Source organism: Mastacembelus armatus, chromosome 5 (genome assembly GCF_900324485.2).
Source record: "Mastacembelus armatus chromosome 5, fMasArm1.2, whole genome shotgun sequence".
In the NCBI taxonomy this organism is placed as follows: domain Eukaryota; kingdom Metazoa; phylum Chordata; class Actinopteri; order Synbranchiformes; family Mastacembelidae; genus Mastacembelus; species Mastacembelus armatus.
In genome coordinates, this window is record NC_046637.1 from 179,665 (window position 1) to 194,147 (window position 14,483).

At 41.9% G+C, this 14,483-nt stretch overlaps 1 protein-coding gene across 2 annotated transcripts; it reads left to right on the forward strand.

Annotated features, from left to right (window-relative positions):
- The first annotated feature begins 5 nt into the window (after positions 1–5).
- Positions 6–14,081, forward strand: LOC113130243 (protein FAM107B). Of its 2 annotated transcripts, XM_026306701.2 has the most exons (5): positions 6–567; positions 4,575–4,647; positions 9,957–10,143; positions 12,116–12,275; positions 12,389–14,081. In XM_026306701.2, the coding sequence occupies exons 1-5, from the start codon at positions 544–546 to the stop codon at positions 12,503–12,505; spliced, it is 561 nt and encodes a 186-aa protein (XP_026162486.1). In that variant the 5' UTR covers positions 6–543; the 3' UTR covers positions 12,506–14,081. The 2 variants fall into 2 exon arrangements, with proteins under 2 accessions (XP_026162486.1, XP_026162487.1); XM_026306702.1 differs by lacking the exons at positions 6–567; positions 4,575–4,647 and adding an exon at positions 5,929–6,575.
- Positions 14,082–14,483: the final 402 nt, after the last annotated feature.

Genomic DNA, 14,483 nt, shown 5'->3' on the forward strand with positions numbered 1-14,483 from the left:
TGGACAAGAGAAAAGAGCCGTTCAAAACAAACTGCAGCTGATCATTGTTCAGATCCAACTAACCTCATTTTAAATCGTTTTGATGTGATGAACCAGAAATGATTCTGTCTGTCAAAGTGTTTTTGTTCAGGGATTCTGCTTCAGTCTGGACTTCATGGACTCTTCATGAATCAGGAGAAACTTTTCACTCCAGGATCAGATCTTGTACTCTGTCACCACCAATTACATTAATCCAGTCAGACTTTAACCCCTCACAGCCGAGAGCAGGGAGTCAGCAGCAGGTGGCAGGGCCTCCTCTTCCTCACAGCGAAACACTCAGACTTATCCAGCTCTTTCTCTGCTGCCCTGCTTCGTGGTGTCTGCTGTTATGAGTCGCAGTTCGGGTTAACGGACCCCAGTGCTGGGCTGCCAGGCTGCCAGGGGTAGGACAAGGAGGGGCCCCGAGGCTGCTGGAAAAAAGTGTTGGAGAGGAAAGAAAGGCAGGAAGGCTGTGGACTGAACCTGCTGCCACCAACAAACAGCAGCAGCAGAGGACTGGAAAGAATGGGAGCTGTTCATGGGAAGAAGGTTAGTGTGGGTCTGTCTGTCATGGACACGGCTCATCGGGTAAAGATATTCTGATAGGTTTGTTTATAGAGCTGGACTTATCTTTACCTCTAGGGTTTGACATCAGTCTGACTCATTATCCTTTTAATAACAGAAACCTAAACTGAACAGTTGTTATACTTTGGTTAGAGCTGAGTGTTTCTCTTTGAGCAAAATGCTAAGTGTTTCTGAATCCAACTTCAACATGAGTATTTGCTTGTTTAGTTTTCTGCCAGTAAAAGGAATAACTAGGTTTTGGTAAAACCATTTGAAGACAACTTTGAAACTACTGTATGTAAATTTCACTGCTGAAATATTTCAATACCCAAACTGAATAATCAAGAACTAATGAGATTATACAGTAATGAAGTTAGTGTTGCAGCTCTGCTGTTGATAGTATTCTTCTGTTTGAGCTAAATACTAACAGTGCTAACATGCTGATGTTTTTTTAACGGACCAGTAAACACAGAGTCCAGCTGAGGCTAAACCTCAGTAGATTGTAGGTGTCTGATAAACCGAAAGTGTTGGACACATTTTGACCTGATGTTGGTGCAGGATGAACAGTCAGTAACAGTGAAGTTACTTCAGTTCATCCTGAGGGACATGGACAAAGATGAAGGTTATGACCAGCAGTAGGACCTGTGGTCTGTGTTCTTTTGTTCGTCAGTGGTGTTGGGTCCCTCAGGTACAGGTGAAGGTGATGCACCAGCAAAGGCGGGAAACATGCGTGTAAATAATGCAGAGTTCAAACTTTGAAATAAAGTGTTTTTGTGGGAGTGCATTGGTCATGTTTGTCTGAGCTCCGGGATTCACACTGAATGTAAATAAACTGCAGTTTGCTTTCAGGATGCTTTTAAAGCAGCAGGTGGAGTTTCTGTTGAGCTCTAACAAACATGTTCCCTGGGTTTCTTCTGTGAAACTGAAAAGATGATTTATTTTACCTCAGCTGTCGTCTTCTTTCCTGTCTTTGTTCCTGTGTACATCAGCTGCACCTGTGCATCTCTGACTTCCACAGGGTGCTGCAGGTTTCTTCACTTTGTGCTGAATCAAACCCTCGATATTCAGGAGAAAAGTCTGAGTTAATGCACCTGCAACCCCATGTCCAATGATTTACATACAGACTGTGTTATGTGATTTTCTGCATCATGTTGTGCTCAGCAGCTCCTCTATACTTTAAGCTGAGGGGAAGATACTGAGGAATAAACCACTCACTGTATATGTTCACGTTTCACATTTAACATATTTTGCAAGCTGAAATTAAACAGTAGGGACATTTAAATTATAATTAGAGCATTTTATTTCTAATTGGAGCTCGTTTCTCACAGGCTCTGCTTGTGTGTTCCTGAGGACTGAGACTCAGGCTCCGGCACAGTTTCTGGTGAAGCTTTGACAAATATTTGAGCTGCAGGGCGCGACACACCTGTTGAAGAGGGCGTGTCAGGGTGTGTTTGTTGCCATGGTGACCAACAGCTGACGGCAGGGTGGGTGTGTGTGTGTGAGGGGGGGGTATGATCGCAGGTCATGTGACTGTGCCCCCCCACCTTAGATTTACTCATTAGTTTATTTTTAGAGTTTGTGTCAGCAGCAGGTGCACTTCCAGGACAGCGATAAACTCTGAAAGCAAAACGGTGCAGCTGAGATTCGTCTTTAAATGCAGCAGAAAGCTGGACATTACTCTGCACATCATCTTTCAAACCTTCACATGTTCAAACAGATTTGTGAAGCATGATGGTCTGACCAGGACCTGAGCCCAGTGCCTCCAGTCTACCTCAACAGCCGGAACGTTTCACTCTGTTCCAGTTTATTTTTAATCACACAGACCTGACACCAGACAGCAGCGATTAAATATATAAGTCTGCTTTTGCTCCACAGTGACAGTGTAAATCTGATTATTTTGTCAAGTTGAAACTGTATAAAACTTCCAGCAACCTAAAATACAGGAAAATGACGGACACATGTAAAACATACAAATCTCTAGTGATCAGCCAATAAATGATGATTATACAACACTTCAGGTTAGAAATAATGTGTCTGCACAGACACAGAAAAATAAAACATTTATTTTCATTTTACAGTGTTTAAAGGGGGCCCAGACAAATTCAGCAGATGAGTGTTACGACATTAAAAGCCTCTGAATTTTTGTGTCCAGGACGAACTGAGTGTTGACCTGTTTTCGACCAATCAGAGCTCAGATCCTGGTCTCTGTGAAGTCATGTGTGAGGACCTGAGGTCTGAATAAATAGCAGCAGATATTTTCAGCTGCAGTCATGTAACAACGCTCATTAACCAGGAGAAGATGAATGAGGAGCCTGTGACTGTGAACCCCACAGCTCACAGATCTGATCACATGTGTTGAAATAAATCAGGTCTGTGTGCTTGTGGTCTGGATGTGGATCCTCAGTTGGTCAAATCCAGCTCGGACCAGAGTGACGGATTAAGGCAATCAGAGAAAATCCCTGCAGCTAAAAATACTGAAACCAGTGAAGAAGAAGCGAGTTATTGTGTACAATTACAGCAAACATTAAAACTACAAACTACAGAAAGATGTGTGATGTTAGAAAAGTTAGTCATAAATTATAGATGTTCAACTGTACCATAAAAACTCAAAATGAAAAGATTGAAGTCACAGTCATAACGGAAAGAGAAGCTTTGAGATAAAATAATGAAAAGTAAATTCTCAAAATTAGGAGATTAAAAAGTCAGAATTATGAGGTAAAAAGACAAAATAAAATCAGTTTTCGTCACGGTGAAATCACAGATTTAATCATTTATGACTCATAGCTACATACTGTGGGTTTTCAGAATAATAGAAAACTACTTTTATTTTGAAGGGCAGTCTTCAAACAAATATACACATTTGCTCTGGATTCCTTTTCATTTCAACTCTGCTCCACTAGAGGGCCTCGCACTTTATTTCCTGTGCCAGTTTCCCAGTGTCCCAGCCTGTTCACGTGCACCTGTCTGTTTACCTGCTGGCCTCGGGTGGTCAGGTGTTTTCCAGCAGCAGGTGCAGTGCGCACACCTGTACAGGCTGTTGTCAGGTCATGATTTACAGCTGTCAGAGCTGTGTGAACCATGTGATGCAGCTGTTTGTCCAGCAGATGTCAGACTGTCCTCAGGTGAGTTTACCATCACCTGCTCTGGTCACTGAGTAAACATGGTGACAGAAAATATTAGGTCAGATCCTTTTCAATCTCCAGCAATTACCAAAACAGAAAAATAATAAAATGCCCCAAAATTAACATCTTAAATAATTAGTAAATGCGAGGAAAAGTGTCAGAGTAGATTTTTGGAGGTTTGTTGTGAAGTGACTCTGCCCCCCTCAGCTCTGTGGCTCCACCCTGATCCACCCCACCCAGACCAGCTGTTTTCTGAGTTTATGTTTCATGTTCACTGAGCAGGAATGTTGGACTGGTCCTTAAGTGCTGCTGGGATGACTGGGACCAGTTCAGGACAAAAACATCATTCATGAAATCTGTTCTCAGATCAGTCTTCATCGTGCAGAAAACAGCATTCAGGCCTCCCCTCCTCCTCCTCCCTCAGGGTGACTGGGGTGGTGGGGATCTGTGAGACAGTGGGGGCCTTGTCAACATGTTGACGCCTGATGAAGTTTCCTAGCAACCAACACAAAATCCATTCAGCCGGAGAGGACGGCGCCCAGCCGGGCCGCACTCTGATGGGGGTGGGGGGACAGAGGGGACCTGGCTGTATTTGACCTGAGTCTCGGACGGAGGCGGAGAGAGCGGGGGGACCTGTGGCGTCTGGTCCTGAACCACCCACGTCACAAATTGTGCAGCCATACGTGGAGCTACTCACCTGTCATTCGAATCATTACTGTCTGTCCTGATCTTTAACCATCTCCATGTTCACAAATCTGCTGCCATGATTACACAAACATGCCTGTTGACAGATTTCAATATTTTTATACAGGTCTCAGTGACCCACTAGCAGGTCCTTGACTTTCTCCTTCTGCCTGCTCTCTCCTGCAGAAAGCGTACAGCATCGACCACGAGCCTCCAGCAAAGCAGCAGTGTGTAAAAAGAAAGCAGCCAAACAGCAGAGGTAAGTTTGTCCCTCTTGGGTTACCGTCCAGCCTAGAGAACAAAGACGGTCTGTAGGAGCAAGACTTGTAGAGGTAGTTCAGGGTGGATCCGGCTGTAATCAGCCACATCAGCTGCTTCCTGAGGCTCATTACTACATAGTTATAAGGAGCAAACACCCAGTTTTCATTTATTTGTTAGTTTAACAGGAACACATGATGCAAATGTGACAGATAAAAATGGCTTAATTATTTAAAGTTTGAACTGTCCAATCTGCTGTTTTATGCACATTTGTGTATGAAGTGGAAAATATCTATAAAACAGTTTGGTGTAAAAGTCAAAAGTGCAGTGAACCAGGCTGACGAACTTGAATCACGTGCGATGGTGAGGCTGTGACTTTGCTTACATTAACACAAATGCCAGATTCCATCATGTTTCCAAATGCTTTTCAACTCTCCATCATCTTCTGTGGTGGTTTTAGAGCAGCACCTGGAGAATCAGTTGATCAATATCAGGATCATGCAGGTGAGGGACACAGGGACTGGACTTTTATTTGAGGAATTTCTAGCTGTTCAGTTCCAGTTTGAGCTCCATTTGGTTGAAAGCTCCTGTGTCTTTGATGCAGCTGACAAACACCTCTGTTGTTGGACTCTCAGAACAAGTGCAGTCCAGTTGGCAGGACAGGACCTGTATTATCTCACTGACAACTCTTTATCACTCTGGACCAGGAAAATGTGTGGAGTTCCCCAAAGATTATTCATTGGTCCTGTACTGTTTAAAGTTTATATTCTTTCATTTTGGTGTCGACAATTTGTCATATTTATTTGATTAATTACAATTTTGCTGTTTGCACAATATTCACAATGGTTTAAATGATCTTTGTTGATAAAATCTATTTTTTAAATGTGCATAAAGAGGTTATTTCCAGTTAAAAAGTAATGTAGGTCGTAGCTGCTGCATTAGCTGTTTATCAAACATTCAACACATACTTTTATTTTTTGGACCATTTTCTGGTATTTGGCTAAAAACTGATGAAATTTAGATGGAAATGTATTAATTCATGTGAGGAGAAACACTTCTCTCACTAAGTACAATGATTTATCAAGTGGAAAATCAGTAGCCTCTCCTGAACTCGTCTTCCTGGGAACATTTTGTCATCAAGGGCCGGTCCCCTGGTCCATCCTGGATGTGACCTGAGTCCATCTGACAGGTCTGAGGGTTTTAAGTTTACATGTTACACTTTAGACAGGCTCAATACTCAGCGTGACCAAAAACATGTTAACGCACCATCATCCTGCCAATAACTGCTGTTCAGACCCAAGGTGCAGGTCATGATGGATCTGAACCAGATTCCGACTTTGCAACATTTAACGTTTCACTTTTGAAGTTACAGCCTGTTTTGAGTAATGGTTTTTATTCTGACATTTGGGAGAATGAAATTTAGCATTTTGTGATACTGTAAGAAAAATAATGTGGCCCGTCTTTTAACTCCTGATATTTGACTGGTGTTCAAACCTGGTGTATCTTTGGAAGAATACTGGGTGTTCCCTGGCCTGGGTGATCATCCAGTCCTGTTTACTGCAGAACTCTTAAGTGATCCAGGAGGTTTTATCTCCAGAGGACTCTGTTTCAGAACTCTGAGTGTCTTCAGCGCCATCATCAGGTCACAGGACATCCTGCCCTTTTGAGGCCCTTTCATTTCAAACCCATGAGACCTGGAGTGGATCTGACGGCAGCGTGGGAAAATACTGAGGAGAGGGTCAGAGTGAGGAGGAGGAGGAGTGAAGAGGAGGGAGGGAAACACTGAGGATCATGTGACTACAGTTTCACACTCGGCCGAGCAGCAGCATGAAGACTGAAGAGGATCATCAGGACCAGATCACATGAAGCAGATGGATCAGAGGAGGATCAGGAGTCCTGAACAGCCCAGGGAGGGGATGGTGAAGTCTGGTAAGATCCAGGGAACCGGCTCTAATCCAGGATTTGTTGTTGTCCAGACTGCAGCTGATTAACATGATGCATAATACTGTGGTTTTATTCTTCGGACCGAGCTGCAAACATCTGGGCGCCAACAGCAGGTTTGACATGAGCCCTGTCAGATTCCTTAAGTTCTGCTGATCACATAAACTCATAACATTTAGTAAAGTAGGCATTCTCTGTACAAAGGCTAAATTTGCATCCTAACAAGACACAGGCCTTCGCACATGTCCCTACAAACAGGGACATAAGCTTGTTTTTACACTGATTGTCTCTCTGGTTCAGTGAACATTTGGACTGAATCTGTCTGGAAGTTGTTTAACAACAGAAAAACAAACATTTTTCTAAAATTTGTATTTTTTAACTTCTAAAATGTATTTAACAAAATGACTAAAATTTAACATTATTTCAGTTATTCATGAAATTGTTTATAGCAGAAAAACGGTTCCGTGTATTGTGTTTTGTGACCTTTTTTCTTTGTGTATAAAACTATAAAAAAGTCCAATATTTAAATATTAAATGCTCAAGAAAAATACCTGAAAACTGCACCTTGGTACCAAACGTGATCCGGTTTATTTAGTACTAGATAGTGTAGTATTTCACTAACTACCTAACAGGTCCACTACCTATACTTTCAGTATTTCAGTGTAGTATTTTCCAGAATATTCTGCTGTTTTTATTATTTCATTGAAGTGTTGAGTCATGTGCAGCTCCTCAAGGTGCAAACTGGGAATAAACCGCAACAGGATTTAGTGGGTGAGGTGAGAAGATGAATTCACTGTCGGCAGAAAAACTGGATCTAAGACTGAGACTGCTCTGTTTTTTAGTCCTGATTTAGTCCAGTATTTTTGGTGTTTAAGTCTTGGATATTTCAATCCCAGTTTGGTTCAGTGATTTTTACTGTTTTGGTCCCATTTTGTTCTCTGATTCTTTAGTTAGAGTTTGGAGTTTGACGAAAGGGAAGAACCTCCATATCAGTGTTTGTGCAAGAGCTCAGCCCTCGACCTGCTGTGTTTGAACAGGCATCAGTATCTGTGTGATAAAAATAAACAAAACAAACTATGTGAACATCAAAAACTTATAGAAATATCTGATATTTTGTACATTTTGATTTCATTTAACTAAATAACTAAGTTATTATAATGGATATTATCATCGTTATTGATTTTATTAGCACCAGCTCACAGCGTCAGATCAGATCGACGTTAACGTGAGCTGGTCTGATCCTGGAGCCGCTTCAGATGTAAGATGAGTTTTATTCTTTATTTCACAGTGGAGATGATTCCTCACAAAGTCTTTTGGTTTCGGATCCTCTGAGCACTTTGCTGCAGCAGATTTGATCTGATTTAGTTTCTTGAATCTGTTTTATTTCCTCAGGATGGATGAATAAAAAAGAAACATCATTATCCCCCAACATTACTGTGTAACTGGAGCTGGGCTGGAGTCAGACAGTCTTTCTGTGCAGAGTTTTCAGAAGCAGAAATCAGCTCGTAACCAGATAACAGGCTCTCACAGAGACGTCGATAAACGGCAGAGTGGCTTTAGTTTACACGTCCTGTTTCAAATCAATATGAAACCACACGATATCCCAAAGTCCATCCAAAAGGCCTCCTGCATCAGAGTCAGCGTGGACACCAGACCCCTGTTTAATCAAGACAACGAAGTGCCTGAGTCTATATCAGTGTGAAAGGTGTGTGTGTTTGCGATGCACCTGCAGAGAACCATCACCCGAACCTGCAGCTCAGTCTTCAGGGTTCTGGTCCCCTGGTTCTGTAAAAAGCCACTGTCCTCTACCTGCTCAGCAGCAGACAGACAAAGTCAGAGACCAGCTGGAGCATAGTGGAGCATTTAGCAGCTGAAGAGGCCAGAGGTTTCCCAGTCCCAGCAACCAACAAACCAGAGAGATGCAGCAGTGCAGTCAAACACAGGAACAGACATCACCCAACAAAAATAAACCAGATTCACTTTTACCAAAAAAAACCCAAAACAGATATTTTAATGTAAATGCTAAGAATTCTCTGCGTATAAAATGTTCAATGTGACATCTTCATGTTTTGTTGTGTCCAGACTCCTAAGAGATCCAGTTTACTGGAAATTATACCCGACACACCTGTTTCTATTTCAAAATAGTTGTAGATCAATTAATGTGCTAACTGTTTCAGATATTGGTGTGTGATGATGCAGTGCTGGGTGGGGTGGTGACCTTACAACCACCACATTCAGCAGGATATCAGCACAAAACCATCTGCCTCACATCTCTGACCTGAACCACATTAATGGCTCTGGGATGAACTGGACCTTTTTACTGATGCTCTGGTGTCTGGATGGGAACAAATCCTGGCAGCAGGTCCAACATCTGCTGAATGAAGATTTACCGACTGTCCTCATACATTGGCTGTGTCATTTACCATGTTCTGTGTTTCTGACTGAGACAAGAATCCACAGCTCACTTCATTTTTCTGAAATATGAAGCAGCAGTGGATGCAGGTCTCTGGTTGCAGTGGAGAAAGGGGTCATTGTGCAAAGTGAACTGTTTGACATATGATCTGTGTCTCCCAGAATATCTGAGGCCTGGGATCAGATTAATCTGGTCTTTCTTTGCAGACAAACAGGGACTCAGAGACAGGTTGGACTGTAAAACCTGAAAACAAGGATATTTAAATACACTCTACCTTCGTCCTGACAAACAACATGACATCCTGAAATGACTATGGGTGAACCCCAGTTCCACTGACAGTGTCCATGTTTTGTGTCTTGGTCCTGCCCATGTAAGATGCAACGAAAGGAACCAAGAAGAGGATTGAGGAAATGATTGAGGAAACGTGTTTTAACTGACATGAGATGTCCTTTCCTCTGATCCTTAATGTGCAGCGTCCAATCACAAACTGATTTTCGCTTAAGGGTCGTGTCTGTAACAGACTCCGTGAAGGAGGCGCACACATGTCCTCAGTGATGGCTCCTCCAGGTTGACTCCTTGCTCCCCAGAGCAGAAATAAGAGTTTTGGGACGTCTGTCATCATGGCAGCCCGGGACAAATTCAGGGTTGACTGAGGACCAAAGAATGATAAAAAATTGAATTGAGAAAATTGAGAATAAGTCCAGCTGGGACAGGCTCCAGCAGATCCCTGTGACCCTAATTAGGCATAAGTGGTAATAGATAATGGATGGATAGAGATTCAGCCCTGAAATCAAGTTTCCAGTGCCCCTTTAAAACCATGCTGCATATTGCATCTACCATTGTCTGTATAAATCTATTTACATCTAAAAAGTCTGAATTTTACTATTAACATCTTAACCTAAAGGTTGATTTCTAATTTTATAAGTCCAGGTAATTTTGTCCTCTCATGTCTGCAGCGTCAGCATATGCAGACCTGCAACAGCACAGGAAGCCGTCCCCGGTGTCCAGCTACGTCCCCCAGCCCGACTACTTGGAAGGAGACGAGGACAACGACCTTATCAAACCCAAGAAACTGGTGAATCCTGTGAAAGCTTCAAAAAGTCACCAAGAGCTTCACCGAGAGCTGCTGAGCAGCTACAAACGGTAAGAGACATCCTGTGTGAAGTCATTGGGAGGATATTTGTTAAAAGATATTTGTACAAAGATATTTGTAAAAAGTGAGGACCTGTGGACCATGACGTCATCTGGAACAAACACTGTTTTAAAATGAGGGATTTTGTAGAAACTGAATGTTTGAGTAATGAAAATATTGGATTTGAGAAGGCTGGGGCATTTGCTGCACATGGTGACCTGTGTGAGCAGCTTCTGCACATTATTGCAGGTTCATCAATTTCAGTTCAGTTCACTGTAATTTAATTTGTACAGCACCAAATCACAATGCAATCATGTCAAGGCCCTTTACAAAACCCAACAAATCCCTTATGAGCAGCACTTGGTGACAGTGGAGAGGAAAAACTCCCTTTAACAGAACAAACCTCCATCAGAACCGGGCTCAGTTTGGGTGACCACCTGCCTTGATGGGTTGGGGTGAGTGGATCACTTTAATCTGTTTATGCGGCTTCAAATGAAAATGGGACTGGCATGTGACACCTGCTGACCAATCAGAGAGCAGATCTTGCTGCAGGCATGAAGACAACAGACTGGAGGTTTTGAAGAGACGAGCAGACGCTGCTAAGCAACAGGCTCCCAGCTCGCAGGCCTGCAGCGACGAGGACGCTGGGAAAGTTTTCAGCTCATTCTCTCACACGAAGCTGAAACACTGAGGTTTCCTTTTCTCATTCAGGAGGGAGCTGAGCTTGAAAACACACAAATAAAACATCTTCAGCTGTTTTGTAATCCACTCCAACTTTGTTAAACTCTTAACTATAAAAGATTCCGGAGAAGCTCAGTTTAAAATGTTTTGTGGAAATCCCAGAAAGTAAAAAAAAACAGAAAAATGCAAATGAAAAGATGATTATGGACCTGGGGAGTCATGTGGGGAGTGTTTATTATCTAGGTGCTCAGCACAGAGGAGGAACAGGTTCATGTTTCAGATCTGAAATGAGCAAAGAAGATGTGTCTATGTGAGTTTTAATGTGACTGACATTGAATATTGCCTGTGTTTTATGTGAACTTTTATATCTGAATTGAAGTTCACGTTATTATTCAGTGAAGCTTTGGTGAAATCAACGTAATGATCAGTTTGTTGACGTGTTCAGTTTTACAGTGTAGGTAGGACAGACTCTGCCCTCTGCTGGACTAAACTCAACACTTCACTCCTTAGTGCATCTAAAACACAGACTGACATCAGTTATTCGCTCAGTACATTCACTGGATTTCAACACTATTCAACAAAACACCATTTTCATAGTCTGGCACATCACATGTTCAACCATACTGGAACACGCTGGATAAAGCTGGAGCAGGAGCTCTTCTACCAGTCTCTGGTTGCGAGTGCCCTCTACTTTGCTGTGGCCAGTTGGGGGAGCAGCACCACCAAGAGGGACATCAGTCAGATCAACAAACTGATCCGGAAAGCAGGACACATTATTGGCAGGGACATGGAGAGGTTCAAGTCAGTGAGGGACAGGAGGACATTGGACAAACTGCTCTCCATCATGGATATGGAGGGTCAGAGGAGCTCATTCTCCAACAGACTCATCCAGCTCTGCTGTCACAGTGAACGGTACAGGACTTCATTCATACCGTTCTCCATCCTTTTGTTTAATAACTCCCCCCTTTGCAGCAGACGACTCCACCATCCTCCACCACTGTCTCTTCTGTGGTGTTGACTATGTTTGTTTGTATATAGTGTATATTACTTCTATCTGTGCGTGTATTGTACACAGTATTCAAGTGTATTTTCTGCTTTATTATTCCATTCTATTTTCATTTTTATTATTTAATAGTTTTCAAGAGTGTCTGTATGTAACTGAGCTACTGTGACCAAGAAATTTCCCTTGTGGATCAATAAAGTTTATCTAATCTAATAAAGTTAAACACATATGACATCAGTGTAATCTGCAACAGCACTTGTATAGTGTATTGAGAAAAGATGTATATTGTGTTGGCACAGGGACGGGGCCAACGTGGAGATGAAGCCTGAGCTGCACAGAGTCCTGGAGTCAAGGAAACGAGAGCAGCTGATCAGACAGAGGAAACAGGAAGATGAAGCCCGGAGGAAGATTTCTCCTCTGGAGGCCGAGCTGCTCAAGAGACATCAGAAATTGGATGAGGTAACACGCATGATCTTGTGTCTGTATGTGCTGTAATATCTCATTCTGACCCTCCGTCCATGTCCATGTCCTGCCTGATGTCTCTCAGATCTGTTTCTGTCTCTATGTTGCAGCTGGAAAAGCAGCAGGAGAAGGAGCAAGAGGAAAACCTGAAAGCTCCAGAGTTTGTCAAAGTGAAGGAGAATCTGAGACGGACGTCTTTTCACACTAAGGACGAGAAGGAGGTGTAGAGCGAGAGCAGACACACTGAGGACACATTGAGGACACATTGAGGACAACCTGACGACATGTTGAGGACAGACCAATGACACAATGAAGACAACCTGAAGACACATTGAGAAGTGACTGAGGACACACTGAGGACACATTGAGAAGCGACTGAGGACATGTTGAGGACAGACCAATGACACAATGAAGACAACCTGAGGACACATTTAGAAGCGACTGAGGACATATTGAGGACAGACCAAGGACACGTGGACAGACCAAGGACACACTGAGGACAGACCAAGGACACATTGAGGACACACTGAAGACACGTTGGGGACACACTGAGGACTTAGTCCAGGTGCTGGCAGCTGAACGTCCCTATGGATTCTCTGATCTGTGGAAGGAAACAGAAGAAATAAACATGTCAGACGTGCGGAGCTGAGGAAGCAGCAAATGTCAAACACACCTGAACAGGTATGAGCTCAGTGAAGATCACCTGATGGAAGAAAATGACGATTGTTGTAAACAATCAACATCTGGAGGAGAAAACATGTTTTGTTATAATGAGACGTCGTAACTCCAGTAGAACATTATGCTTATTAGACACAATACGTAAATACAGACGTCATCATTATGAGAAAATGTGTCAGTAGTACGAGATCTAATCTCCAGAATTGGTTCTGATAACAATGTTTTCAAGTTATGATGACAAAAAACAAGATTTTTGTACTTTAACAATATCTCATTATTACAAAACAAACATCAAAACTCTCATTTCCTAATAATAAATGATCTTTTGTCTAATTATGAATCAATGTCTATTTAGATTTTTTAACACCAACAACGCAGGATGTGCAAATGTTTTCTTGTAACAATGAGATACTAACTGATGATTATGAATACGGAAGTTAGAATACTCACAACAAACATGATCAGTTTCTGATCAGATGCAAAGAACATAATTAAATTCTGAACAATCAAACTGATCTTTTGTTTCCTGGTGAGTGGAATTCATAAGACTGCAATAACAAAAACAAAACACAGCTCAAACATCTGAACTCAGGCGTGACATGAACTTTGGCCGAAAGTTCCCCCTGGTGCCCAACCCTGTAGTGTGACCGTGAACAAACGAAACTTGTGTTTGTCTGATGAAAGTTCATACGAAATGTGATAAACCGAGACCTGTTTTTAAAACAGCTTCTAAAATAAATGAAGGAAACCCTGTTTAAATCATATTTATAATCTTGACAAAACCTATTTAACATGTTTGTAATTAATTATCAAATACATGCAGAACAAAAAGCTGCACCCTAGTGTGTGAAAAAGGACACGTATGTTTTGCATCATGTGTGTCACCATGTTGATGAGCTGCTGTGGAAACAATGACGTGATTTACGACAGTAAATCTGCAAATGGAAAAGATGTAGTTTTTAATGCAAATAACATGTGCAGCCTCATGTTCAGTCCAGCTGATCATCAGTGAAATCATGTAGAGACTTTTAACTGTGTAAATAATGAAGATTTAGAAACAGGCTGTTTGTGGTTTTATTGCTTTTTGTGGCATCCAAAGTTGATGTTCTGATAAAAAGTGCTGACATCAGATCAAATAAAGGACTAATCCTGAGGCCTTTTCACTTCTTCATTCTCACATCTTTAACGCAAATTCTTCAGTATCAGGAGCCTGTTTCCTGTAATGGTTATTATTATATTGAGTCTGTACAAAATATTTTACAATATATATTATAAACGCTGCAGCAGCAACATGTAATGCAATGAACACAAATCCTACCCTGTAATTTAAAGTGAAACTGGCTCAGGGTCAACTTGTTCTGTGTTGCTGCTTCACGTATTCTGATTATTCTCTTTTGGTTTGTTTGTGGAACAGACTCAATAAGACTAAAATAAATGATGACATGTTATTACTTCATATGAAAACATCTCTTCCTGTTTTGCTGCACATGAAGATTAAAAAGTGAAACAGAAAATGCTTCAAGCAAA